The sequence below is a fragment of the Taeniopygia guttata genome, chromosome 3 (assembly GCF_048771995.1).
Source record: "Taeniopygia guttata chromosome 3, bTaeGut7.mat, whole genome shotgun sequence".
NCBI lineage: Eukaryota > Metazoa > Chordata > Aves > Passeriformes > Estrildidae > Taeniopygia > Taeniopygia guttata.
In genome coordinates this window covers 12,556,770-12,583,951 of record NC_133027.1, presented here as the reverse complement: position 1 = coordinate 12,583,951, position 27,182 = coordinate 12,556,770, and the positions used below count along the sequence as shown (strand labels likewise).

Here is a 27,182-nt window from a genome sequence, read left to right as displayed (position 1 = left end):
CCTCACCTGCTTCCAGGTGTCTTGATAGGAGAAAATCAAGTCTGGACCTCCCTGTGGCTTCCACACGCCACTCTCAGCTGCACCAGCGCCGCCTCCCCCGCTGCTCCCCAGTGGGTCACGGCTGCCAGTTGCTGGGACCCCGCGTGGCTCCAGACTGACCACGCTGTTCAGGCTGTTGCTCCACGCGGTGGGCACCAGCTGTCACTGGTATATACACTGTATCCCGAGGCGGTCGCGACACAAAGCACAGACCACAGGCGGTCTCAGATGGCAATTCTTTATTATTGAACATGGCTGACCTTTTATAAACTTTCTAATTGTTTATACTTCTTCTACCCCAACTATTGGCCACAAAAAAATCAACATAACACCACTGGTGAACAGTAACAGTGACTTTAGTTAACTTTCTAAAAATACTTTGTCCGTCTGCAGTGCTCTCCTTATCTTTCTTCAGTTCTTCTCTTCTCTCAGTCTCCTTGGTAGCAGCCTTGGAGAGAGCTCTTTAACAGCTTCTTCTTGCCTCTCAGCTTCTTTTCGCTCCTTTAGCTAACAGGCCTGCTGTTAGCCCCTTCCACAGTAATTCATCCATGAGGGGCAAGAAACAAGTAGAGCAGAATAGGATTAAAAAGTCTAGTGACTAATTAGAATTGGTTAAAGTCTGACAGACCTTGAGATGACACCAAAATTAAGCATCCTAGAGTGTAGCCTACAGCACACTACTCGCATTTCTATATTCAGGAAACATGTTTTCTTCCTTTTACGCTGTCTTAATTTAAAAGCTGAAAGATTCAAGAGGAATTACTACATCCTCCAATGAGTCCATGAAGTTTTCTCTCAATGATCTCCTTAGTGTTACTGCAATCTACTATTCAAGTATATGTGACAACTGTCACAGTAATCTCATTAAAAATGTGTACTTTGTTCAAATAACCATCACAAAAATCAGTCATAGTAAGGCAGATAAGACAGAATCAGTATTGATATTGAAAATCTATTATGGAAGCCGAGAAAGGCAGAATCCAAAAACTTCAGAAGTGTGTATATAATATACTCATTTAGTTGAAAAAAACTAATACATGTTTATTAGAACAAGTTTGGGGTTTTTTTAAAATCTCATTTTTTCTACTTTGGATAGCTTCACCTCAGCAGTCTACAAATTATTTTTGCTGTATTAAACTAGTGAAACAAGGATATTTAGTCTAGATTTTTAAGTTCCAGAAGGAAGTATTATGCAGTGTTACAAATGAAAAGCTACGTTAGGTTCCTAATTTATCAGTAAAATACCTAACTGCAGAATGATATCAGCAAGAAATTCTATTACTCTGGAAGAGCAGGGTGATATGTTAGAGAACTCTACCTTTCCCGACACTGGAGAAGAAGGAGTAGCACAGGCGTTGGAATAGCTACTGCTGTCTGCAGGCTTCACTGAGGACTGAGCGGATCTGTCATCTGAGAATTGTCTGGAGAGCAAAATGTCTTTTTCTTTGTACTTCTTTGGCTGGTGGAGTGCAGGAGAAGTAGATTTCACTGAAACCCTACAAAGGACATACTTTGAGTTTCACAAGCAGTCACTGAAAATTTACATCGACCTGCCAGCCTACTGCATGACCACATGTATTACAGCAACTACAAAATCTATTAAAGCCTAACTAAAAACTCATACTGACCATTCATTGCTTTTTAATGCTACTGTTAAACTTCTTCTGCTACTTCTCAAACATCACAATTCATGGACAATATTCCTGACTGCTCTCTCCAACAGCAGCCCCAGGTATGAAATACTTCTCTTTGGGACTACAATGCAGCATACAACAGTATAACACCTTCAAACTGTACTTCCGCTGTTTCCACCTCCTATTACTAGCAGAAACTTAAGTGATACTTGTATACATAAACTGCAACCTACAGTGAGCAGAAGACCTCAGCATCTTACTTTTCAGCATGAGAGAAGTCAGACAATTCTGTTTCTGTTGAGCTGTTTCTGCTGTTGCTTGACATCCATGTAGATGCCAAAGGAAGTTCTTCACAAGTCACAGGCCTTGGTCTCTGGCCAATTCCTGAAGGCTGCTGTAGACCTGCAGACTGTTCTTCAGCACTCAGAACAGCTGTAATTGCTCTTACAGTTGTTTCATCAACCTCAGACCACAGCTTAGAAGGAGCTCGCATGCGACGCAGAAACAAGCTGTGCCACTTCTGCCTGAGTTGCAGCAGCATACCAGCAGCCTGCAATAAATTCCAATTCTGTTAAATACTGATGAAAAGTAGATCACACAGGTAAGAGAACCCTGTCTTTTCCATATCAGGCAGCACCTGGCATTCTAATATAAACGGGGCCCACAATTAAAGGCAAGACTAAGGTCTTGGGGAAGGGGAATAATCCATATTTAAATTAAGATGTTAATTTGCTTTCTTTTCCTTGGGTGCAAGGTAATTTTGGAAACATTTCATTTAGCTCGGTAATAAACTTAGCTTTGTATTGTAATTCCACAGACCTTTTTTTTTCCTTCTTATCTTTCAAGAAAACCCAATCCTTTCATGCTTTATGCCCTTCCTCTCAAATCAGTCTCTACTCATGCACTCTTCAGTCATAGTTGATGGAAAAGAGCTCTAAGTGATATTTTTCTTACATAGACACCTGGTCAAATGTGATGACTAAATTCAGAAGACTATTGTCTAATTCTGCTACCAGAAATGCTTCCATTACAATAAATTTAAAAAAATCACTCTTCTGGACATGTCTAGGAGAGAGAGTATTATTATTAGAGTTGGTAAAGTTGTGTGTTTCATGACCCATAAACTGCCTCCTACCACAGCCACAGCTCCTCAATGACATAAAGACTTCTATTTCAAAGAGATTTTGAAATTTATCCTTCCAAAATCTGACAGCAACTTTCTTTCAGCAACTTCAGCTTCAAGTGCTCCTTTTTTGATCCGATTTTGGTTATCCTCTCAAAGAAAGAAGAACACAATATGCCAATGTGACTGTTCTCTCAGCTCCTGTTCAGATTTTGGCTATCCCAGCTCGTGCTATGGCCTGATGGAGCACCATGCAGGCAGGACAGGAGGCCAGAAGGAGCAGAAGGGCCCTTATGCAGTCACTGTCACCTGCAGCTTGCTGTCCCTTGCAGCCATTATCTTTTGTCTGCCAGTCTCTTCAGAATCTGCTGACGTGTGGAAAGGGACAAAACTGCCAAGCTCAGATATAAAACATCATACTGCCCAGAAAGTTTTTGAAACAGACCCAACAGCATCTGGATTGCTGAGGCTTTCCTGGTCCCTTTTGTGAGAGACAGGACACCCACATCAATATGGAGGAAGAGGAATGAGCACTCTCAATGTTGAATTAGGTGACTAATTATTCTCTTTCTTTTTGCTGACAAGTAAAAGAATAGAAAGGTACGGGTGATAGGTGATGAAACACTGCAACTTGGATGTTGAATACACGGATTCAGGCGACAGACAACTCTGTGCCAAAGGGGATTGAAGCCGTTTAATTATTGATGAGCTTGTGAAGTAAAGGTTAAATCACAGAGTACCTAGTTTGAGAGACCGAAATAGACCATGACATTCTTGGAGAAAATTCTTGGCTACTCAAATGTTACAAAAACCTTTTCACATCTTTTTACAATTCCTCTACATGAAGCAAACCCAGGAGTAATTTCTTACTTACTTCAGGGTCCAGTTTGAGATGGAGCCCTTCATCCAGCTTCAGCAGTGCCAGATCAGCAGATGTCTTGTCCTCCATCTCACTGTCGCTGCTATCATTAGATACCCCTCTCCCTGAATTAAAGACAAAAGGTGCATTAGCATTTCCATATTTTTTCTACTATTATTTCTACACAAAAACCCGCATACTACGGTATTACCAGCAACAATGTTTTTCCTTCTAAAATTGACTTTAAATGTAAACATTTGTAAAACTACCTCTTCTTTTCTGCAAATACACTGCAAAGTCTTTGCTCCAGATAGCAGCAATCAAGCCAGACCGGCTGAAGGTCCTACTGTGTAAAAACCTGTATTGATATGATGTGACCCAACTCATGTACCTTCACCAGTATCCACAGGCCACTATACAACTTTTGCCTAAAGCTGTTTGCAAAATCACACATGCCTCTATTTCCTAGTAAAACAGCAGATCTAAAGACCTAGTAAGAAAAACAAAAAATCTATACATATAGCTATTAATTAGGATTCTTTATTTTTCTTAAGTGCAATTCAATCAACATGAGCACTACTCTAAGGTTCACAGTTTAAAAGCAAGACAGGAAAGCTCTAGAAATAAGTTGGACTTTTAGTTTGATTCAAACTATGACAACTAGAAGCAGTTATTTTTGCTTCCATTCCAAGAGGACTCAATGTAAATCAGAAAAAAAGAAGGAAATTTCTATATATTCTCTATTACTCACAGTTAATAGTACAGTTAACTGAAATTAAAAATTATCAGTAGAACATGTCTTGAAAATGTATGTGTTAGCTAGAAGCAACATGACGTGTTTGCCATATTGATTGTTTCTAAATTATTCTGTTTGAATAATCTGGTTCAATGTATCAAATAAAGTAGTCTGTAGAAAAAGAACATGCATACTACACTTCTCAGTACCAGTACTACAGTTCTCATTAGACACTGTGGCTGTATTCTTTCCTTACAAACTATACTACAGTTTCTGAGACCCTACAACTGTGTAATTTATGGACTTGAATATGTAAGGAATCCCAAAATGGAGAGATTTATTACAGAACCAACAAACTCTTCCTGAATAGCTGCAGGAATTATAACAGCGCTATGTTCAGAATCAGGCAATACATGTATTAAATATTACTGAAAAATAAGTTTTCCATGTCACACGCTGATGTATAGCAACGGAAACATCCCAAATCCAGACTCCAGCGTACCTCGAAAGGATGAAGATGCCTGCAAGGCATTACTTGGCAGTCTGGCTGGTCCACAGAAGAGGGCCACCGTGACAGGTGTCACAACAGAGCAGCACCTGATGTTTGCTGTCTTGTGAGCTCTCGTCATTTCATCATATATAAGCCAGTCTGTAGGGAGAGCCTGGATGGCTGCAGCTTGTCCATTTGCTGGGGCAATCTGTGCAAGAGCAGGTAAAACCAGGCTATTATACCCTCTACCTGTAATTAATGTAAATTTGAACGTATTTCTCATTTTATCCAGAGACACTATGGATGCCTCAACCTGGCAGTGCTCAAGGCCAGGCTGGGTGGGGCTCTGAGCAACCTGGACTAGTGGAAGGTGTCCCTGCCCGTGGCAGGGGTTGGAATGAGATAAGCTTTAAGGTCCCTTACAACCCAAACCATTCTATGATTCTGTATTTTGAGAACTAAATACACATACAATTATATACATATAAAAATATACATGCACATAAAAAAGCGTGAGAGAATTCAACCAGATTCATAAATTATCCTACCATGATAAAACAAAATATTTTGCTTTAAAAAGAAATGTTAAATAAAAGTTTCAGAGAAAAACTTGCTTTTAAGAATAGGGATCATTATATCTTTAAAACAATTTTATAGCAGGGCAGTTTTTTTGTCATTTTGCCTTGTTCCATCTAGAGAAAAGACTAATTGAAATGATGGAAAAATGAATCAACTCCAATTCTATCAGCTGGGTAGAACGGTATTTTCTAAAGCTGTAGTGTTAAATGCCTATACTGCTTTTAAAGTACTGACAAATAGGAAAAGACATTTCTAAAACACGTGACAGATTTTAGTGCCCTTTTTTTTGAACTATGAATTCAAAGTGTCTTTACCTTTTTATACTGAGACTGACCAAGAACAGAGGTAGGATGAAATCGCACTTTCGTCTCCTTTGATTCCGTCAACACCAGGCTGTCTCTGTCTACATGCACAAGATTGGGATACATCCCGGCCACTAAGGCACCTTTAATTACAGCCCAGTTCTCAGAGTTAGTATTAACATCTCTAATATCAGCTCCTCCTCTGGCTCTCACAAAACCTGACAAATGAAAGAGACAAAACAGTGCCATGTTAGCTTGTGTTTGGTTCTCAAAAGGAGTCAGAAACTAAAGGTGAAATAAATGACTTCTTTGTTGCATTTTTCACCACTGCCAACCTTAACAGCACCAAGAAGAAACCATTACACTGAAATCCTTCCTGATAAGGGGTTTCATACTAACACAGAATACCACTATTTTGTACAATATAAAGACATTTCCTATGGGAATAATTCATTAAAACATGAAATGCAGTGGCATGTGGAGATGAGGGTGCTTTCAGTTAGATCAGCCACAATTCCTCATCTGCACCATACCCTGCATGAATGTGTGCATGAAGGTGTATTTCAAATTAAGGAAAATTACACCAGTGGACACGATTTTTGTTACAATTTCTATATGCTTGACTTTAAAACAATGTTAAAATTGTTTCCAACTTCTCTACCTGAGGCTCTAAGCTGGCCAAGCACCTGTGTTCTCATTCCTGCAATGGTTTCCATTGTGGCTTGGGATAGGAAGTTCTTTTCACAGAAGGCTCTCTCCCAGCCGTCACTGCGTGCCTTCTGCCATGCCTGAAAATGTTTTTACATTTGCCTATTAATTTGAAGGACTTAAACTAAAAACTGCATTTTTTTAAAATATTACATTTATGTCAATAAAATGAATGCAAAACCCACTCTAAAAGTTAATGTATCAAACCAGATTATTTTTTCTGTTCAACAATTAGATTCTCTTTATGTGTTCACTACAGTGATGATTATGTCAAGTTAAAACAATAAATAAAGATCATTACATTAAGATCATGATTCAAAGTTCAGTGTAGTAGGATGCAAAGAGGCACATTGTTGGAACATTCAAAATTTTATAATGTTTGAAACAAAACATACTACAAAAACAGTTCCCTCTTCTGTGGACCAGCCAGACTGCCAAGTAATGCCTTACACAGGAAAGGCACTAGGCAAAAAGAAAGTCTTCTCTGAGCACTTAATCACAGTCTGCCACTCTACATCCAACTGGTGCATCTGCATTTTGCTTGAATGTGCTGTGATTAGTACTCTCTGAAATGAAAGACTACCTGGAAAGCCCTGAGCAGGGCCATGTGGTCACTGAACGTTCCGGCAGCAAAACGCTTCCTGCACAGCACGGCTGCACGCTTTTGGGAGGCCAGCGTGGGCAGCACAAAAGGGTCTTGGCAGGCAAGAGCACAGGCAATGGTCAGAACAGGATCCAGGCACTTCAGAACTACAGCATACAACACCATTTTACCGAGGTGTGGCTCTACAGGTAATTCAGTGAGGTGATAACCAAGCTCAGTGAGATCTTCCCAAGGGTCCATGGCATCTATGGTCTGTTCATAAACAAACAAACAAACAAATAAAGGAGAGGGGGATGGGTACAGTGGACAAAATCAATTTACAGTGAAAGCAGAAAGGATGTGAATAATGGACATTAACTAGACTTGTTTCCAAACACTACAGAAGCAAGTCAAACTATTAACTGAGACAAGACTTTGAAGCACTCTCTTCCCTTGACATGGAAAAACACATCCCTACACACAAAATGAAAACAGACAATAAACAAAACTTCAAAACATCCTTAAGTAATTAAAAACAGCTTCAGTACAAACTGAAGTCAGTAAACTGCTACACCACAAATTTGGGATCAAACACAATTACAATCTAAACCTACTCCTTTTCTGACCTTAAGCATATGCACAGCATTTCTCACAGTTACAGCAGGCGGAGGATCAGGAGCTTTCATAAGAAAGTCTACAATTGGACAATTAACTGGAGACAGAATTTTTGTGTACAAACAGATCTCCTGCAAGGTAAAAGGCAGAACAAAAAAAGATTACCAAGATTTGGAAGCAGCCGCCAAACACATGATTTGTTGCAATTAATAGTATGGTTTGAGGGCATTGTATTTTTTAAAGTTGTAGTTTCTAACTGAACATGCACCTGAAGCGGCATTCTTAGAAGTTCTGGAGATTGAAATTCCAACATATTCTGAAATCGGAGCCTGCTGAAGAGACGAAAGCAGACTCCAGGCTGACAGCGCCCAGCCCTTGAAAATAAAATATGGAAGGTTGTGAAAATGAGGATTTCTTTCTAAAAACAAAACCAAAAGCCAACAAACAGACACAGAAACTCAGAATGGAAAAGAAGAGGCAGTACTATGAAGAAAGTGTTGTTAAGTCACACACAAAGTGAGAGTTTTCTAATCATGAAGTATTTTTGAGAGTGTGGCAATTTTTTACTGTAATTTTAACCCAACACTGAGAAATCTGGAGGAAAGAAAAACAAGGCTTATCTAATGTAAAGTGCTGTGGGTTTTTTGCTAACCTAAGACCAGTTCAAATCTCAATCATCCTTTGTTGTGAGGAACCAGTTGCAAACTTTATTGTTTCCCCTCACATCCCCTAAACAGAAGTGATGCTTGGAGTAAAAGGTAGAATAAAGATGAAGTAACTTGTGAGTGAATGAGAGACAGCAAATTCTCTCAGTCATATACATCTATGTGCATACGTGCAGCTTAATGCCAATATGATTGATTAAACAGGCATTTGTTGCTACATAAACTTCTGAGCCCTCACCCACAGTGCTGGGAAGAATATAATCATGGCCTGTTAAGTCATGGATAGCTTGGAGAAAGTGAAATAGGCAGTCCTCTGCCGACAGACATGATGTGAAAACACCCCACTGGACATTGTGACTGCTGGTGCTACATGGGAGAAAGAGGAAGGAGAACAAATTAATGGGGGGAAAACAACCCAGACCTTTGGGAAATGCCTGAGCGTCACTTTTCTACAACTTGGGAGATTATTCCAAGGAAATACATGCTGACGCCTACTCACCTGCAGAGAATGAGTGTTGGCCACTATGCAACACAACACTGGACTAGGCCAGAAACAGCTATTCTGTTGTGTGCTTTATTCTAAACATAAAGGACTGTGGATATCTGCAAAATGGAAACCACTATGAGGCATTTATTACCTGCCTTTTCTCTGGATAGCACTGGCTTTTGAAATCCACCCCATTTTTACCATTGTAACACGACTCAGTGCATCAAAAGACTTCTAGAAAAACAAAGAAAGGAATGCAAACTGAAAACTCAATAGGGTACATGAAATACAAGTTACTAGTTATTTAGATTACCAACAGAAGTTTTCTAAAAAGTATGAAATAGTAATATATACAGCAGCTTCTGACACAAAGGTACCTTCTCAATTTTGAGTGAATTAATGAGGGTATCTCCTTTCTAGTATCTTAATGCTCCACAATTTTTGAAATTCAAGATTTTAAAGGTTTTTTAGACAGATAGCTTACAGTATTTGTCTTAAAACAAATGCATGTTGAAACTTTTCAGCAAGGACTGTTGCCTGACAGGCACTAGCTCTCAGCTAGTAAAAACTTTTTTTTACTTTACTGTAAAGTCATAAATAATAAAAAAAAAAAAGTTCTCCAAAATTTATGCACTGTGTGTTTTAGAATCACACTAGGAAAATTTATGGCAGTCCTACCTCTTTCACCTTGCCTGAGTCAATGACAAACACCACATCACTGACTGTTATGCTGGTTTCTGCAATATTAGTAGAAAGAATCTGCAAAGAAAAAAACCCAAACCACCAAAACTGTAATAACTGTAAAAGCAATGGCAAAATAGGTCATTGTGGCATTGGAAAAAGTCCTCTAATACTTGCAATTTTGCGAATGCCAAAAGGTGGACTTTCAAGCACTTTCTTCTGGTACAAAGTCTGCATACTTGAATGAAGCATGAAAACTTGGTATCTAATGCAAGACAAAAGGAACATTTTAAGGATCCTTAAAAGGAGCAATGAAAAGCCACAGCAACTAAAGGTTTTACCTGTGAGCATTATCAGTGAATCTCTTATCATCGAAAACAATGCGGTCTCTCAGGCTCACTATCTCATCATACCCAGGAAGAAATATTAAAATTGCTCCTAAAAAAGGAAGTGGGTTTGCAAAGTTAAACAGAAAATTCAAATACATGTCGAATAGCACTCAGAAGGTTTTAACGTTTGTGGATTGCTGAAAAAAGAGCATGATTCATCAGAAGCCAAATCCACAACCACTGGTTAGGTATTTACCTACCTGCATCTGAACTATGACAGATGCTGTGAAGTAAGTGCATTATCAGATCCAGATCCACTTTTTCATCATCAAAACTGTGATGATAAGCTGTCAGTAGCTCTCTGTCCTCTGCACTAAGGTCACTAGCACTTTTTTGGACCAGGGAACTTTCATCCATGTTTCCAAATCCGAATGAAGCGCTGTAACAGAAAATACACCAGAATCAAGGCTGCCCCTTCGGGTTTGCATTGAGCCATCCACTCAAACTTAGTTCAAGACCAATATGACTATTGGTCTTGAATTCTGATGTTTAAGTGTAGCAGAAGGGAATCACCATACTATTACTGTTTACTGATTTCAATGTTAACCCAGTGAAGGATGCCACTTTATTTATTAGTGTTAACTTTAGTTTTCTTCAACTTCATTGAAACACAACCATAAGCAAAGGAAAGTATAAAGATACTTCTCGTTTATCTGTTCAAGTAAAAATATTTAAGAGATACGTGTTCTCCAAAAATTTCCCACTAGCAGAAACTACACTAAGAGAAATTATAGTAGAGATAAGCTTTACAAAACACTACCTCAAGTACGATAACTGTAAGTTAATCAGAAAATCATTCTTGAATGGCCTAGTGTACACATTACTTCTGTAAATTTTCTTTAATATGCCTATTGCATATAAAAAGGATAAATAAAAACACATGACAGATTTGTTTCCAAAGTAAGCATGTGAAAAGTATAGAATTAGCAAGTTGTGCAAACATAAACAATATGATACTAAGTACAAACGTTTTTGCTGTTTATTTTTTGAAATATTCCTATTCGTAAAAAGAGGTCTTGCCATTAAGTCCAGATTTTAGACCATGAAAAGCTAAAACCTGTTCTGATTAAAAGAACAGAAACCTCAAATTTCCCATCACAACCGTTTGTATATCATATACAACTGATTCTGCAAAACAGTTACAACTGACCTGTAGGATTCCAACAGATGAACAACCTCCGTCTGTCCAAAGTGCCTAGCCCAGTCCACAGCCATCCTGAAATAGTTGCACAAGTATTTTTATTAGACTTTTCCCTTCAAAAGATGAATATGAAGAGCGCATCAGGAGAGGCAATTGACACCAGACTTTTGTACCCATTTCTGTACTGACATCCGTACTGTTATTGCTGGATCTGCAACTTCCCATTTGAAAGTGCATGAATAGGTGTTAACAGCTGTCTGACTTTTAGGTGACTACAGTTCTTTACCACAAAAGAATGTCCGTTTTACACAGGAGCAAACATGCACAAGGAAGTGAGGAGGAAGAAAGTGCCATTCCTTTAAAAAGTCCACAACAAGGTGCAGAGATCAGACCTGCCTGTTTGCAGTATCCTTGAAGTCATCTCAAAAGGTCACACCCCAGGCATAACATTTGGCTATTTCATGTCTTTCAGAAGCTGTCCTCCTCACGATGCAGTTCACTGTTTTATCTTTAAACTGCATTCCTTCCCAAGTTTTTTCAAATGTTAGTACCAAATATCAGACCCCTGGAATCCTAATTCTTATCATTCCATACAACAATTATTTACTGTACTTCCCTGTTTATATGAAGACATAATCCATGACCACAAAACCTGAGTTTCTACAGATTCACAAATATTTTTACATGCTACAATATATTTAGAAACATAACAGAAAGATCTTCTGATATGGGTAACTCCATGAAAATAGGAATTGCCAAATATTTTGGTCCAATTCAGTAGATTACAGTTGTTCTGCTAACCAGTATCTTAAATAAGACCTACTGAAACAAAGTTTATAGCTCATAATCAAGACCATGTAATTAAGAATTCAATTTAGAATTTACAGAAAACAATGTGATTATCAGGAGTTAGAAATTGTTGAGGCTGTCAAAATCTATAGTTCTTACAGCAGTGTGATAAGTTAGCAAATTAATTTAGATGTTAAACAATTTTCTTTCTCTCTCCTATATTGACACATAAATCTATGTTTTGGTTTCTCTGTTTTTACCAGCCATTAGATGATTTGCAGTGGATACTTGCTCCCATGCTGATCAACTGTTCTACTTGACTCAAAAAGCCTCTCCCTGAAGAAATCATCAGAGCAGTTGCACCAGTTTCACTGTGCCTATAATCAACTGAGAAGTACAAGAAAAAAAAAATCCAGCAAAACCAAGAGAAATGTTATTTTTTCATCTAAATATAGTACAAATATTGCTTTCAAATTCCAGCCCAAAGAGAATTTGTTTCCTCACTTTATCTCTGAAGTTAGTTCATATGAATTCTACACTGTTTTAGAAACACACTTCTGTCAATACTTCAAAACAACAACTAACTAAACAACCCATTATTTCTGCTAGCCCTATCATTTTTTCAGTCGGCATCAGAATGCAAAGGTAACACCATTTGAAACTGGAGATAAAAGTAGCCATAAAAATCTAAGTAAATTTGAGGTTGCTTTTTTTTATGTAATAACACATGAAACTTACCACTGACATTTTCAGTTAAAATAAGATTTAACAGCTGAGCAAACAAATCAATATCTTTATGCAACCAGATGTCAGAAAGACAGGAATCCATTTCTTTTACTATCCACGATTCAAGGCAATTCACATCTTTTTCAGTCTGAAGATAAAAAACAATATTGAAAGCTTAATCTCTTCCAAGAGTTGTCTTTATTCTTATACATTACCCACAAAGAATTGGAATGGTTATTTTTCCCAGCAGCAACAGAAACCCAAATATATCAGTGTAGACATACCAGCTCAGGTATCAGTTAATGCATTGATTTTGTCATATGCAAGTACGAACACAATGGCAGTCGAGCCATTTGATCTGAGGAAAAGCTGTGTGCAACCACCCTATCTGAAGAGCACACTTCAGCTAGAGCAGTTCATCCTAATCAAGTAATCTTTAAAATACGTTAATATCCTGAAAGACTCAACAGAACTGTAGAAAACAGATTTTAAATGGCTAGAATACAACACAAATATAAACATCTCTTCCGACAAAAGAAAAAACTTACCAGTTGATTAAATACTGTGTCACCACCATCATCCAACCATTTGTACTCCTCATTTGTCCTTGGAACTGATTTTTGTCTCCGAGATGTCCCTTTGTTAGTGTTATCTAGAGCTGAACACCACTCAGCAAGAGTGTTCTTCTGTTTCTCTTCTAGAATGCAAAGTATTCCCCAAGAAAGTTTTAGAGTCATATTTCTTATCCATTGTTTTCTACTAAAAAAGTTAGTTACAGCAGGTTTTACCAAGTTTTACCTATTCAACCTCTTTTATTTAGTCTAGAATGCTACTACCAGTCCAACATAAATGACATATTTAAGGGTACCCAAAGGGCGCCACTGCAAACAAGGGCTATAAAAACAAGGTAAAACCCAACACTTTGGTGTTTAAGCCCCCAAAACCTCCGTTATTCCAAACTACTGCATTCAAAGTATGTTCCTTAAGTAATCACCTTCCACACAATCTCAGACCAGATCTTTTTCCACAAATGGAATTCTGAAGACGAGTGATACAGTCCCTGCATGTAACAACTTACTTTTCTACACAAGTGGAAGAAACCTTAGAAAACACCAGGGTCCTAACTGAACTTTTCTGACCCCAGTGATCAGAGGTGAGCACTGTGATCAATATCCAGTTAGGACTGTATGTTATAGCTTTGGGGTTTGCATTTTTTAAAAATTTTTCTTTAAATAATCACTGGGATCATTACTTTCAGTTGCCAAGAAAACTTCTGAGCAGTATCTACTTAATCAACTTAAACCCAATGATGTTTAGCTCAAGAGTGTTAACACTTAAAAAAATACATCCATGCCTGAAGAAAGCAGTGAAAAATGTTACTGAAGGGAATTTAGTGCAAGATGTACAAAATCATGCCTGCTTTAATAGCTGCACTTTAATTTGCACCCAAAGGTACAGAGCATCCTATGCTTCTTTAGTACTTATGTGGGCAGAGCCCCCAGTTATATATAGCTCTACAGCATAACAATTAGAAAAAAGATGACATTTATCAACTGAATGAAAAAAGAATGCAACCACTGAATCCAAGTGATTTTTTTTCTTTAATTGCATAAACTATTTCAAAAATGTAAATATTGAGAGCTTAAAGACGCTGTCATCTAATCACATCTCATTTAATCTCCTGACTCTGGAATTTTAACAGAAAATAATCCTGTTAACTGTTTGTTCAATCAATGATTCTTACTGCCAACCCTTACAATTAACAAATCCACTGACCTTGCTGCTTCTTTTCTTTGTACTTCACCATCTCTTTGTTTGCATACCCAGTGCTTCGTAAAATGTCCTCCAGAAACATCTCTTTAACTTGAAAAGGTCTCCCTTGGACTAAAATAGAAAAAATCCATAAAAGATTCTATATTCACTAGCTTCACTTACAGAATTAATTCTTTTAAAAAACTACCTTCACTGGAGTTTATTTTTCTCAAAACTGTACAAAACAAAATATTTCCAAAGTCAAATGCCACCTTGTTTCTCCTCAACCTCTTCAATTTTATGAAGTGTTATAGCAGGAGATGTTCATAAGATTGACAGTTATTAACTACAATTTTTTTAAATGAGAAAAAGAAAACAGCCGTGTTTGTTTAGGGTTACAAACAAGAACCTGCCATGTAAGTCTGCCATCTGGATTAAAAATGTAATTAATTAATAAGCAATTAATACAGCTTTTTGCAAGGTTCCACACAGAGACAGTACATCTTTATACTGAACTACTTTCTTTTCATGAGAAACATGTAAGAAGGCAGCCTTATCTCCATATCCTCAACTAATTCAGCAAAGCTGAGCTTTTTTTACTGAATACTTCTTGACAGATGAGACATCCCAGTGGCCTTTACCTTCTGGTAATTTATCCTGATTTCTTTTTCAACATGACTATTTTCCAGACATTCTCTGTGGACATTACAGGATGCTTTTTGCATGAAGATTAAAATCTCTACATTTTGATTTCTTGTTCCTTAACCTGACTCAGGAACACTCAGGATTTTCCTTCAGAAAGAACAATCCACAATTCACATACTTTTAGAAGCTGTGACAGAGGAAGCCTTCCAACACTGATCACAAACTCTGTGTACTACAGCGCTCCACAGCTACAAAATGTGGTTTTCTGTGGTCAGGATTTTGTCAGCCATATTGCTGAAGGAGACTCAAACCTTGTATATCACATTAACAGACAAAGCCGCTTCTTTTAATTCTTAAATTAACAAAAAGGGAAAAAAACATCTTTTAAATTGCTATTGGCCTGTTACATAACCAGCACAAACACTGTGGTAAACTGGAGAGATTGGGAGAGATTGCCATCAGATTTTCCAACACAAATTGACCGATCTGAAAGAACAGGAAGCTGCAAAAAGAGTAAACTGGAAAGTCATACAACAATCACAACTGAGGCACTCCCTTGCAAAAAAAATTCAGAGAACATGAAATCACGTGTAATTTCCAGATTCCTGTCTCCAACAAGCTGCAAACCTTATTCAACTGGGCAGAAATTCAAAACAGAGAACTAAGCACTTCCATCTGCAAAAAAAGAAAGGAAAAAAAGGGTTCCTCCTCACAAACATTTGCTAAAATAAACCAGTAAGCAATCCCATTTCCTAAAACCGTTGAGATTTTTTTTAAAAGGCTGACATGCAGAGAGTCTACCTGATTGTCAAATAAAGCATTTCTCTTGAAAGATACTTTTCAAAACACATTAAAGTTGGACATTACTGTTGAAAAAGTAAGAGGATTGCAAGGTGCCAGAGGAGGTCACCCATGCAGAAAACCTGCAAGCCAGGAGGGTGGGGCAAAAACTGCAAACCCACAAAAACCCCCCACCTCCCTCCCACACATTTACATTTTGCCTTTACTAAAGATCAGTCAAATGAAATTAAACCAGCAAAAAATGGTAACTTTTCTTTGCATTTGAATGTAGTCTAACTGCAGGTAACTGAGTCTGAACACAAAATAAGCGAAACTGGATGTCTTTTCTGAATATTTACCTAGATGAACAACTACTAATTTTCTTTAAATCAGAGAATCATGTAATCCTTTTTTCATGTGAAACCAAATCTGTCTAAGCCTGTATTTCTGAACTGAACTGGTACAGTTATCTGTCCAGTAACCAGTAACAACCTTCACAAAGCCTGAAGAGTAAGATCCTACTGGAATGCATTGATACATATCACACTCATGTAGCTTCTAAGTCCTGTATCAGCATGAAGACAGAACTTCAATAACCTCTTCCTACTTCTTCAATTAAGAGTGGAGGGGGGCAGGATGTATCTGCATTTACAGAACTCCCAGTGACTAAAACACCTCACTCTGAATGAGGTGCAAATAGTCAAGAAACAAGAAACCTGCATACAGAAGGAACAAGGATTCCTGTAATTCTCAGTGTATTAATCATGTGCCTTTACTCAGAATAATTTGCTACAGTTTAGTAAGATCTGTGAGTCTCAAGGCAGGTATACTCAGACTTAAAATCAAGACTTACTATGTATTACTGGGCAGCTTCCAAAATACCTAATGAAGAGATTTGCATCTAGAGCAGCACTAGAGAGAATTAGTTTTAAATTATTCTGGTTTTGCAGCACATCTCTCAGTTTTATTAGCAAGAAGTCGCTGAACCTATCCCTCTCATGTACTTCATCCTGTAACAAAAGGGGGAAAAAAAGATGAAAAACCATCACAGATTCAGGATCACAACTTCTGACAAAAACAAACTTCTCTAAAAAAAAAATACATGTTTTGGTGGCACATTACAGAGGCCTTAAAATGTGTGAGTCTAGTTTAACTAATAGGGTTTTTTTAAAAAACTATCCATAAAGAAACTAAAACACATCAAAAAGTTTTTATCAGCGCTGAGTGCGTTGCAATGCTGAAGCCATAAACACTTTAACTTCAGAGGCTAAAGTGAATATCTGAAACCTCTCTGATTGTGTATTTGAGGCCAAATTTCAAGAAAACACCACAAACTACAAATTTTGTTTTAATAAATTCTCACTTCACCATTGATAAGCATTTAAAGAAATGTATGACACCACATAATCAGAAAAACAGGCAAATTGCTTAGACAAGTCACACACAAAGCCTGTAAGTTAAGGCACATAACTGATTAATCATCTTTTTCATTCTTCTGTTTTGATCTATATTATGAATGAAGGAAACAAGGACTCAAAATACAAAGTTTGTAGGCTGACATCAAGAATGTATAGATCATTCTCATGCTTTTTAAACTTTGATAAACAGGCAGGCACCTAAACTTACCTTTTAATCTTCAGTACTTAAATCTTGCCAAAAACATTCCAGTTCCCCTTATTCAATTCCACAATAGGAATATTGACATAATCACAAATTAACAATCTGAATAATTTGCTAGCAATTAGACTCCACATTATCTTGAAAACTCTGGGCAAACAAATGGACTGAAAACCTGTATTGCTAAAACAAATGGTAAGAGAAATTCTGACACAATCACATTGAACCACATCAATGTAAGCCTCCCTAAGGATTTTCTCCTGACCACGGAAGTTCAGAAAAATTTACACTTCTGTCCTTCTCCACTCCTCCTGATTCCACACTTAATCATTGGCATGAAAATAAGACATTTTTACAGGAAAAACACAAACACACAGAAAAACACCAAACTGCACAAGACATGCATTCTACTCTGAGGACTCAGAAAGTCTTTAAAGTTGATTCAGATTCTACCAAACAAAAACACCTAAAGTGCTCAGCAAATTTAAATAAAACAAATGAGGACCTCATTTTCCAAAGCAATACATATTGCTCCACCCCACATGAAAGACCACAGGATGCTCACCACAATAACATGGGTCACAGTGGAGAGGGTGCTGTCTCCTGCCATCAGCGTGCCAAGAAGCATGTCATTAGTGCAGAATGTTACCAGTGTCTTTGGAGAAACCCTATGGATCACATCACAGAGACAACTTAGGGGGTTGCACCATTTAAAGCTTTCCATGGATCAAAAATTAAAGCAGCTGCTGACCAGAAGAGAAATTACAGTTCTCTCCTCAAAAGATTCATGCACACCACTTGTTTTTAAACTATGCCTTTTCACAGACATTTCCTAACAATTTGTAGTGCTTGCGCCCCAAAACTCTGGACAATGGATTAATTGAAAGAATAAGATTCAATTTTTAATAAATAAGAAGGAAAAGAGAACTGTGAAGAAACTCTGCATGTCATTCAATTTACTAGAAAATTCCATGTGGAAAACTAGGTTCCAATTCCTCAGCCTGTGCTTGGATATAGCCTTTGTATTTGTCTACACGTGGTAGGATGAGCCTGTCTGGACGCCAGGTGCCTACGCAAGCCACTCTATCTGTCCTCTCCATGGGCAGGGGAGAGGAAACACAACAAAAAGACTCCCAGGCTCCAGAGAAAGACAAGGAGAACGTGGGTCTCTCCCACAGGAACATGGGTCCTCCACGAGCTTCTCCAATATGGGTCCTTCCCATGGGCTGCAGTTCTCCAGGAACTGCTGCAGCACAGGTCCCTTTCCACAGGGTGCAGTGCTTCAGGAACAGCTTGCTCCAGTGTGGGACCGCACAGGGTCACAATCCTGACAGCAAACCTGCTTCTGTGTGGCTCCCTCCCCAGGGCCACAGGTTCTGCCAGGAGCCTGTTTCAGCAGAGACTTCCCAGAGGATCACAGCCTCCTTCAAGCATCCACCTGCTCCAACACAGAATCCTTCACAGGAGGATCCCTGCTGCACCACGGACCTCCACGGCCTGCTGGGCCACAGCTGCCTCACCATGGGCTGCACCATGGGCTGCTCTGGCACCTGGAGAATCTCCTCCCCTCCTGCACTGACCTTCCTGTGTGCAGATCTGCTTCTCTCACATGCTTTCACTGCTCTTCTTGAACTGCTGCCTCTGTTGTGCAGGTTTTCCTCCCCCATTCCCCACTGTCCCAGAGGCACTACCACCACCACAGATGGGCTCAGCCTTGGCCAGAGGCAGGTCTGTCTTGGCTGGCACCGGCTCTGTCACACACAGAAGAGGCTTCTGGCACCTCCTCACAGAAGCCTCCCCACAGCTGCCAAAGCCTTGCCTTGAAGACACAATTCATTACAGCTGACTAAATCACAAAGTCATCTGCGTGATCCTCTGGTTTTTCAGGAGGTGAAAATACTGAACTTTTACAATTCTATACCTGGGGCACAGTTAGCTGTCCCAATAAAAACAGAAATTGTCACTACTCTCTCTGGTACTGCCATCCTAAAAGAGCTGAAAAGTTCCTCTGTACTGTACTCTACAGCTTTTCTCTGGAAGACAGTTAAGAAAACCTTAAAAATTATATTTCTGTGTTACTATAAACACCTCTAAACATATCCACTCAAAATTTTTTTTGTCCACGGCTCAAAATATTGTTATCGCCCCCTTTCAGTGTTTCTCTGGAGTAATTGTATTGATTTTTCTCAAGCTGGATTTTCTGCGCTGCTTCCAGTAATTCTACCATTTTCACCTGACTCTGCTCTTCTTCTGCCAGCATAGTACTTCCATATATTAATCATCCAGCTTATTTGTGACACATCTTCACTAGCTCTTCTAATCTCTCAATATCCTTGTGAGCTTTCATGCACACATTTGAATTCTTATTGTGGCTTCGTTGTTCAAGTGCATTCATTTTCATCAGCTATGTGTTATCTTTGTTCACACAGGCAGCACAACCTTTAGCCATCTTCTGGTCACTCATATCTCAACTGCTGGCCCTTCCCTGAAATGTCACTTCACTACACGGTGCAAAGATGTAAAAACCCCAAACAATCCATTCATGCTCTGCTTAGAGACAAATTCATCAAGTGATACTGAAATCTCTACTTTTACATCACTTCATGTTATAAACACAGAAGCTGAAGAAGAGTAAATTTAGTCCAGACTAGACTGGTAAATAATGCTCAGCTTCATCAGTCGCATTCCAATTTTTTTGTTTTCCCTTTTATGGCTCCTATCAACTCTCACTACATAACATTTGTTACAGCATGCTGGTTTTCACACCTACCTTCAAAGCTTGCAGACCTTTTGGATCCGCACATGTTAAAAGCAGAGGGGGGGGGGGAAGAAGAAAGTGTAGACTTGATCTGAAAATCAGACAAGGATTTCCATGCATACACGCCGCAGAAGAAATCAACAGAAAATACCTGAGATTCTGTAAGACAACCTTCTACATGAAACTGCAAAACACAGGAAGTAAGCCATCCTTTTCACTCTTACGTATTCCTTACCTGCAGTAACATATCCCACCTGTGAGGCTGCAACCCAAACATACTGCAGTTTCAATGTACACAAGATTCACGAGACCAACACAAGATCAACCGACACTTAGAAATACCATTAGTACCTGCTTTCTAACCGGATCTGGTAACCAATTGTCTGGCCAATCTTCTCTCTTCTTTCTGCTGCCACTCTTTCAGCCACAGCAACAGCTGCTAAACGTCTTGGCTGAGTACAAAACACACGACAGGGAGTTCCATTCTTGTAGCAGTCATCAAGGATAAATTGAGGGATCTGTAAAGAAGTGGTTCAAATTTGCTTTTTGAGAAAGTCACAGCTTTGTTAGCACAGGGAAACCATTAACTGCATATCAATATTGCACATTGCAAAAGACTTTTCATTACAATTATCACAGCAAGCCAATCTGAATCAGCAGAAAATAAATTCCTAAGTATAACCTATTTAGGTTTTTTTTAAAAAAAACTTACAGTGCCTCCCTCCTGCTTCAGAGAAATCCAAAAAAAAAAAAAAAAGAAAAAAAAGCCCTGTAGATAATCTCTCATTTTAACACAAAAAATAGATTACTCTGGATACTAAGAACAGAACTAGCCTTAGAAGAAAAAGGGATATACAAACATCACAGCTATTTTCCCTTCAATATTTTGTATTATTTTAATGAAAAAATGGTATCTACCAGAAAATTGTGAGGAATCATTTATGCTTCTAGTACCTATCTAGAGGCCTAGTGTTTCAAAAGCAAGAAAATGAATTGGAACAACATTTTCAATCACACAGGAAAAGGAAAGCCTTAAAATAGCATAAAAGTATCCCATATCACAAATGTTACACAATTGGCATTAGTTTAGAATAAATACTGTTATAGTTTTTATTTCATTGAAGCAACATACCTGTGTCGTTTTTCCTGATCCAGACTCTCCTATAACTAAAACAATTTTATTGTCCCTTATGATTTGGACAATTTCTTCCTGTTTTTCAAGAACTGGTAGTGACTGCCTGAAGGAATCAAACTCTGATTCCCCTCTTTTCACTGGGACCTGGGGGATACCATCATTAAGTCGACCACTTGTCTTGTTTACTTCTTTGTTTTCTGCAAAGACAAGTTAAAAGTTTATTTATGCAGACACAGAGGAAGGTCACAAAAACACTGCTCAAAAACTGTACTTAAAAATTAACATTGCTGACTTTTTATGCATCCCTGTCGGTAAAGTGACAAACCCATCACACATTTAGACGTCATTTTTATAGCATGTCCTGCAGTGCTTGGAATAGATATTTTTCAAAACACTTATTACTTTCATGGGTATTTTGAAGAAAACCAGACTCTTCCACAGCATTGCTCCATGTCAAAAAAGCCTACAAAGAGCAAAAGGAGAAACAAACTAAACCAGAGAATACCAGCCTGGTGTATTTTGGTGGCGTTTGTATCTGCGCCCACATTTCACACCTGCAGTTCCCCCTAGAAATACACACTGACAGAGTTAAACCTTTAAGCTATTCCACACGTTTGCCTGAAATCATACCAATGCAAGCATGCTGTATCAAGAGCCCTGGCCCCCACACAGCAGTGCGATGTGTTAGAAAGCGGTGCATGAGCAGCCAAAAAACGGGCACATCTTCTGAGGGAGCCACTTCACATCCATCATTGCAAGTACCACTCTATAATTCCTTGAGAACTATTTTCTGGCAGAATGAAAAGCTCACTGTATACTCATTTATACATATTTAATGCCATTAACAGATTCATATACTAAATTTCAAGCTCTGTTGTACCAAGACAAACAGACTAACAGATCAGGAGAACTAAAAATACATTCTTGAGATGCAGAGAAAGGCAAATATTAGACTGTTCATTAACTTATCCCTTACATTCCTAAGACATTGCATTTCAGTACTTTTATTACAGCTTCCCTCTGTTCATATAACAATCCTATTAAACAACTAGAACAATTGAAAATAACAGCAAAGAAAGCACTTCAAGAACAGACACCACATATCAGAAACATGCAATTAAACAAGGCATACTGGTACAAATGTTTTCTGTTCACTACACCCATCTCTGCACACAAAAACACAGTGCAACTCTTCCACTTGTAGCTGCTAAAGCAATAATCTAGATGAAAACCTTGCTTAAAAAAAAAAAAAACCAACATTTTGACAGAAGTTTGTCTTTCAGTGAACTCTTCCATATTCGAGAAATCAACAAGTCTGGACAGTAGTCTCTTAAGGACCAAATCTATTTTGTAGAGATGAAGAAATAAAAACTAAAATTATTGATTTATCAAGGACATTAATTTCTATAAGCAGAACAGACAACCGCATTTTCTCATATAGGCATTCTTATGGCATCACAAGAACACTGACTCTTCAACCCCACCTCATAGTACTTGTGTGAAGCCACACTTCAAAATGTACTTCCAAAAAGATTTGGCTGGAACTGGCTCAAAGATTCTAAATTAACACAACACAAGGTGGACAACTCAATGTGCATAATATGACTTCCCAAGTTCCTCACAGCACCAGTTATAAAAGACCTTAAAAGTACGGAAAATTAATGCATTTGTTTGAAAGTGTCTGTTAGGACACCAGAGGGGACAGAGCAGAAAGAGGTTTGTTTTGTCATGGTTTCAAGTGGTGTTGATGGGCAAGTCCAAATCAGAACACATGCTGAACGTACCGGATGCAACAGCACAGACACTTCCTCGCTCTGTCCTTGGCAGGAGCTCCTTGCGTTCCTTATTTGTGACGGGAAAGCGCTGAATTAGACTCCGAACGGCGTGTTTCGTACGGAGAGCCAAGTCACAAGTCATGACTACGTGTGCCTCTGACACATCCTTCTTCCTTACAGTCAGGTATCGATTGGCTCCTTTTCTGTCAGGGGGGAGAGAAAAGTTATTTTAGTAAAAAGGAACCTACTCTAGGTTAACTTTTATCTGTCAGGGTATGAGACGCTATGCAAATTCTTTGGAAAAAAAAAAAAACAGAAATCACAGTGAGAAGCTTTTTTAATGGAGCCATTAAATCCACAAAGTATAAAATCAAGCTGTCCCAAAATGCATGTCACAAGCTTTTCCAAGCATGCATACAGCAATGAACAAATATGCTCATTTCTGTAGCTACTTTTACACTTTTTTCTCTAATACTATTCCTTGCAACACAGTTGAGTATGTTGAAAACATCAATCAAGTTATCATTAGTCTTGAAATTCTATCCGTCTGCACCAAAGAACTGAAAATTGTACCCTGACTCACCCTTTGCTTTTAGACACCAGTCCAAGAGACTGACAGAGCCGGTGAACAAATGCTCTTTCAGTACTAGTGAAACTAGAAGGAAATTCCATCTCTAGAATGATAAATAATAATGAAAAGACAGTAACAATGCAACAGGCAGTAATCTTGACATCTCAATGTTACAGAACCACAGAATTGTTAGGACTGGAAGGGAGACCACCCAGTGCAACCCCCCTGCAGGGTCACCTGGAGCAGGTGACAGAGGAACACATCTAGGGTTTGGGATGTCTCCAGAGAGGGAAATTCAACGCTTTCCCTGGGCAGCAGTTTCAGTGCTCTGCCACTCTCAAAGGAAAGAAGTTCTCCCTCATGTTCAGGTGGAACTTCTTCTGTTTTAATTTATGGCCATTGCTCCTTGTCCTGTCACCAAACTGGCTGCACCACCTTCCTGGGACTCATCTTGGAGATATTCATATGCAGTAGTGAGATCCCCTCTCAGTCTCCTCTGGGCTAAACAGGACCAACCCCCACACCTTTCCTGATAAGAGATGCTCCAGACCTCTCGTCTCAGTGGTCTCTGCTGGACCCGCTCTATTAGCTCCCCGTCTCCGTGCTGGGAAGCCCAGAGCTGGACACAGCACCCCAGCTGTGCCTCACCGGGGCCGGGCAGAGGGGCAGGATCCCCTCCGTGACCGCCGCCAGCGCCCTCCCCGCAGGCTGCCCCCGGGCCGGGCCGTGCCGCGCACCCGCCTCGTCCCCGCTCTGGAACCGCTCCAGGGCCAGCTGCACCGCCATTTCCACCTCCTCGTCCACGCCGGCTTCTCTGAGGGGCTCGGCCCGGGCGCGCACCGCGGCGGCGGCAGCCCCGTCCTCCGCAGCCCCGCCGGGCTGCCGCCGCGGGACCCGCCTGTGTCGCGACATGTCCCCGACACGGCCCCACGCGGCCCCCACACGGCCCCGACACCGACGCGGATCGGGGACCGCAGCCGCTCGGCCCGAGGGGCGACGCTGGGGCGGGGCGGGGCTCGCCCGCAGCCGAGCTGGCCCGAACGGAAGGAAATTGGCGCTTTTCCCGCCGGTCCGGGGGCACGGCTGCCCAAGGCCCGGGCTGGGTGTGTGGCTGCGAGCAAAACGTGGCACTGGTACCTGTCCCGTCATAAATTACGTGCTTTCAGGGCATGGTATTAAACGTAGCTGTGGCGGGGGTCATCTCGGCCCTCAGCCTCCTCACTCTGTAAAGTGTTACTTGCCCTGCTTTTCCTGCTGTCCTTTGACTCCACACTGAAGACACGAGGTAGAAATTTAACCAAATCCACTTGGGCCTGACACAGGCCTCGCTATTGAAGGCTGCTGCTTCGGAAACATCATTAGGTCAGAAGGAGAGTACTTGGAAGAAGAACAAACTACTCCTCAGCTGAAATGGGCAATTAAATAAATAGAAAATAAACACTCACTGTCTGATGTAGCTGGCTGAAAAATAGCTCTTAAGTTACCTCTACCAAAGCTTTTACAAAGCTAACTTCAGCATAATTCTGCACTGAGAGATCACACTGCAGCGGAACAATTGATCTGTTCTAAGGTTACTTTAAATTTTTTTTTTCAGTTTTTCAGTTCAGGTATCTGACTATCTTCAATCAAAGTACATAATGCTAGTTCCTCATAGCTGTTTCTTGTGACATTCAGTACTGCCACCTCCAAGCACATCACAGTTATGGAAGATTAAACACTTCAGCTGAATAAGATGAGCATTCCTCTTATCATCCTTGGTATCAACAGTGAAAAATGAGAGTTCATAACTAATTTGAAAGAGTTACATCAGAAATCTTTAATTATGAACCCAGATCTCTTAACAGTTTCTGCCTCTTAACAGCATCAGCTTGCCTTCCTACAGACAAAAAGCCCCATGATTCTGAAAAAAGATTCCTCGGCTCAATTCTGCTCTCAGTTTGCAATCCTGTAAATACAGCAGTGCACAGAGAGAACTGTTGGGTTAGGGCTCATCTCTACAGCTAAATGGCGTGAAGCCTGAGTGCATCCTGCATAACAAATTCCTCAATACATGCCCTTCTCTTTTCACTGCTTTTTTGACTCTCCAATGCTATTAGAAGGGTGAAAAAATAGGAGAGTGTGGTCAGGCATGCACTGCCTGCTGCAGCCCTGCTAAATACTGACTTGCAGTCTGCACTCAGCATATGAATGAGCAAAGAATTGTGCTTACCCAAGCTCTTAGAAATGGAGATTTTATTCTTTATACGTATTCTCTTAATAAAAATTACTAGCTGTGGATTTTCGTATTAGAAATAACAACCTGTAAGTATTTAAAAATTCTGCTTTCATGATTGGCCTCAGAAATACCTTCTGGCTAAGGTTTACTCAAAACAAATAACCCCTGGAATAAGAATTATTTTCTTGTATTAACATATGTCAAATGCCCATGTATTTTTTAAAAGAAGAATTAAGAGGCAGCACAGTTTTATGCAAAAATACATCTGCATGTTTAAATACAATTAGGTATTCTTATTTTACCTTTCCTAGAGTCACTTTTGCTGAGTTCTTTTCAGTTCGCAGAACATTTTGTCTTTTGTAAACACTCTTATGTTCCACAAAAGATGCCAGTTCTAAGAGAAAAAGAACTGCAAAGGAAGTTGGTGAAACAGTATTATCTATTATGCACTGTGTCAGGTTTGACTGCAAAATAATTAGTCTTTCTGGTTTTTGTTTGTTTGGGATTTTTAAAATATTTTAAGTGTTGTAAGACTTACTAGCTGTTGAAATATGATGCAAGGATCACTGGTAAGTCAATTCTTCAAGATCAAGTTAATGAAAGAGCACAATATTTATTTCTCTTTTCAGTTCCTTGATTATTAAAAAAAAACCCAAAAAACAAAAACAAAAACAAAGAAACCACAAAAAAAAAAACAAAACAAAACAAAAAAACAACAACAACAAAAAAAAAACCCAAACAACCCAGAAAAAAAGGAATTCCAGTATGTAGGCGTTTAAGCATTACAGTAAATTTGTAACCAGACAGCTGTTCACTGCTGTGATCATTAATGATCCCATGAAATAAGTTATGCATTTATACACATTTAGAGAAGTAAGACTGATGTCAAATTATATTGAGAGATATTTGTTTGATAAATTAACTGCAGTGAAAATGGGCATTTCTTGCTTTACTGCACACTACTGGATACACTTCTACATTGATAGTTCCTCAGACCTTTGGCTGCTGATCCGGGTGATTGCCTCTGCCCGCTTTCTGTAACCTCTCCTATCATTCACTGACACATCATTTCTTACTTTTCTGTCTTTTCCACTTCCACTTCCCTTACTTCAGTTTTATTTCTTTTTGAGACATGAAAGAAAAAGCTTTTTGATCAGTTCTGTCTTTGTAAAACAATCTCTCTCAGGTCCTCACTTGCCATGGTCCAGAACTTGGGCTTTGTCTCTCCAAATCCATTTCCCACATCACTGTTGAACTGAACTGAACTGCAGCCCTTCAATGCCCTCAAGGCATCCATAGAGTTCAGCAATGAATCCAGAATGAAGGCTGGGAAGAGCATGATTCCAACAGGGTCAGATATGCCCCAGTTCTTCCCACAGCTTTCTCCA

General features: G+C 39.3%; 1 protein-coding gene across 1 annotated transcript; it reads right to left on the bottom strand.

Annotated features, from left to right (window-relative positions):
- Positions 1 to 263: 263 nt before the first annotated feature.
- Positions 264 to 26,222, bottom strand: LOC140683641 (3'-5' RNA helicase YTHDC2-like). The gene is made up of 26 exons (XM_072926342.1): positions 24,317 to 26,222; positions 23,592 to 23,682; positions 23,018 to 23,211; positions 21,231 to 21,430; positions 20,450 to 20,616; positions 17,906 to 18,008; positions 16,577 to 16,733; positions 14,323 to 14,430; positions 13,095 to 13,243; positions 12,559 to 12,694; positions 12,081 to 12,207; positions 11,041 to 11,106; positions 10,091 to 10,269; positions 9,843 to 9,939; positions 9,679 to 9,766; positions 9,499 to 9,579; positions 8,972 to 9,054; positions 7,937 to 8,042; positions 7,680 to 7,799; positions 7,054 to 7,326; positions 6,424 to 6,550; positions 5,775 to 5,980; positions 4,894 to 5,089; positions 3,671 to 3,780; positions 1,934 to 2,223; positions 264 to 1,535 (listed from the first exon to the last, which is right to left on the bottom strand). The coding sequence occupies exons 1-26, from the start codon at positions 24,726 to 24,728 to the stop codon at positions 1,265 to 1,267; spliced, it is 4,137 nt and encodes a 1,378-aa protein (XP_072782443.1). The 5' UTR covers positions 24,729 to 26,222; the 3' UTR covers positions 264 to 1,264.
- Between the last annotated feature and the right edge of the window lie 960 nt (positions 26,223 to 27,182).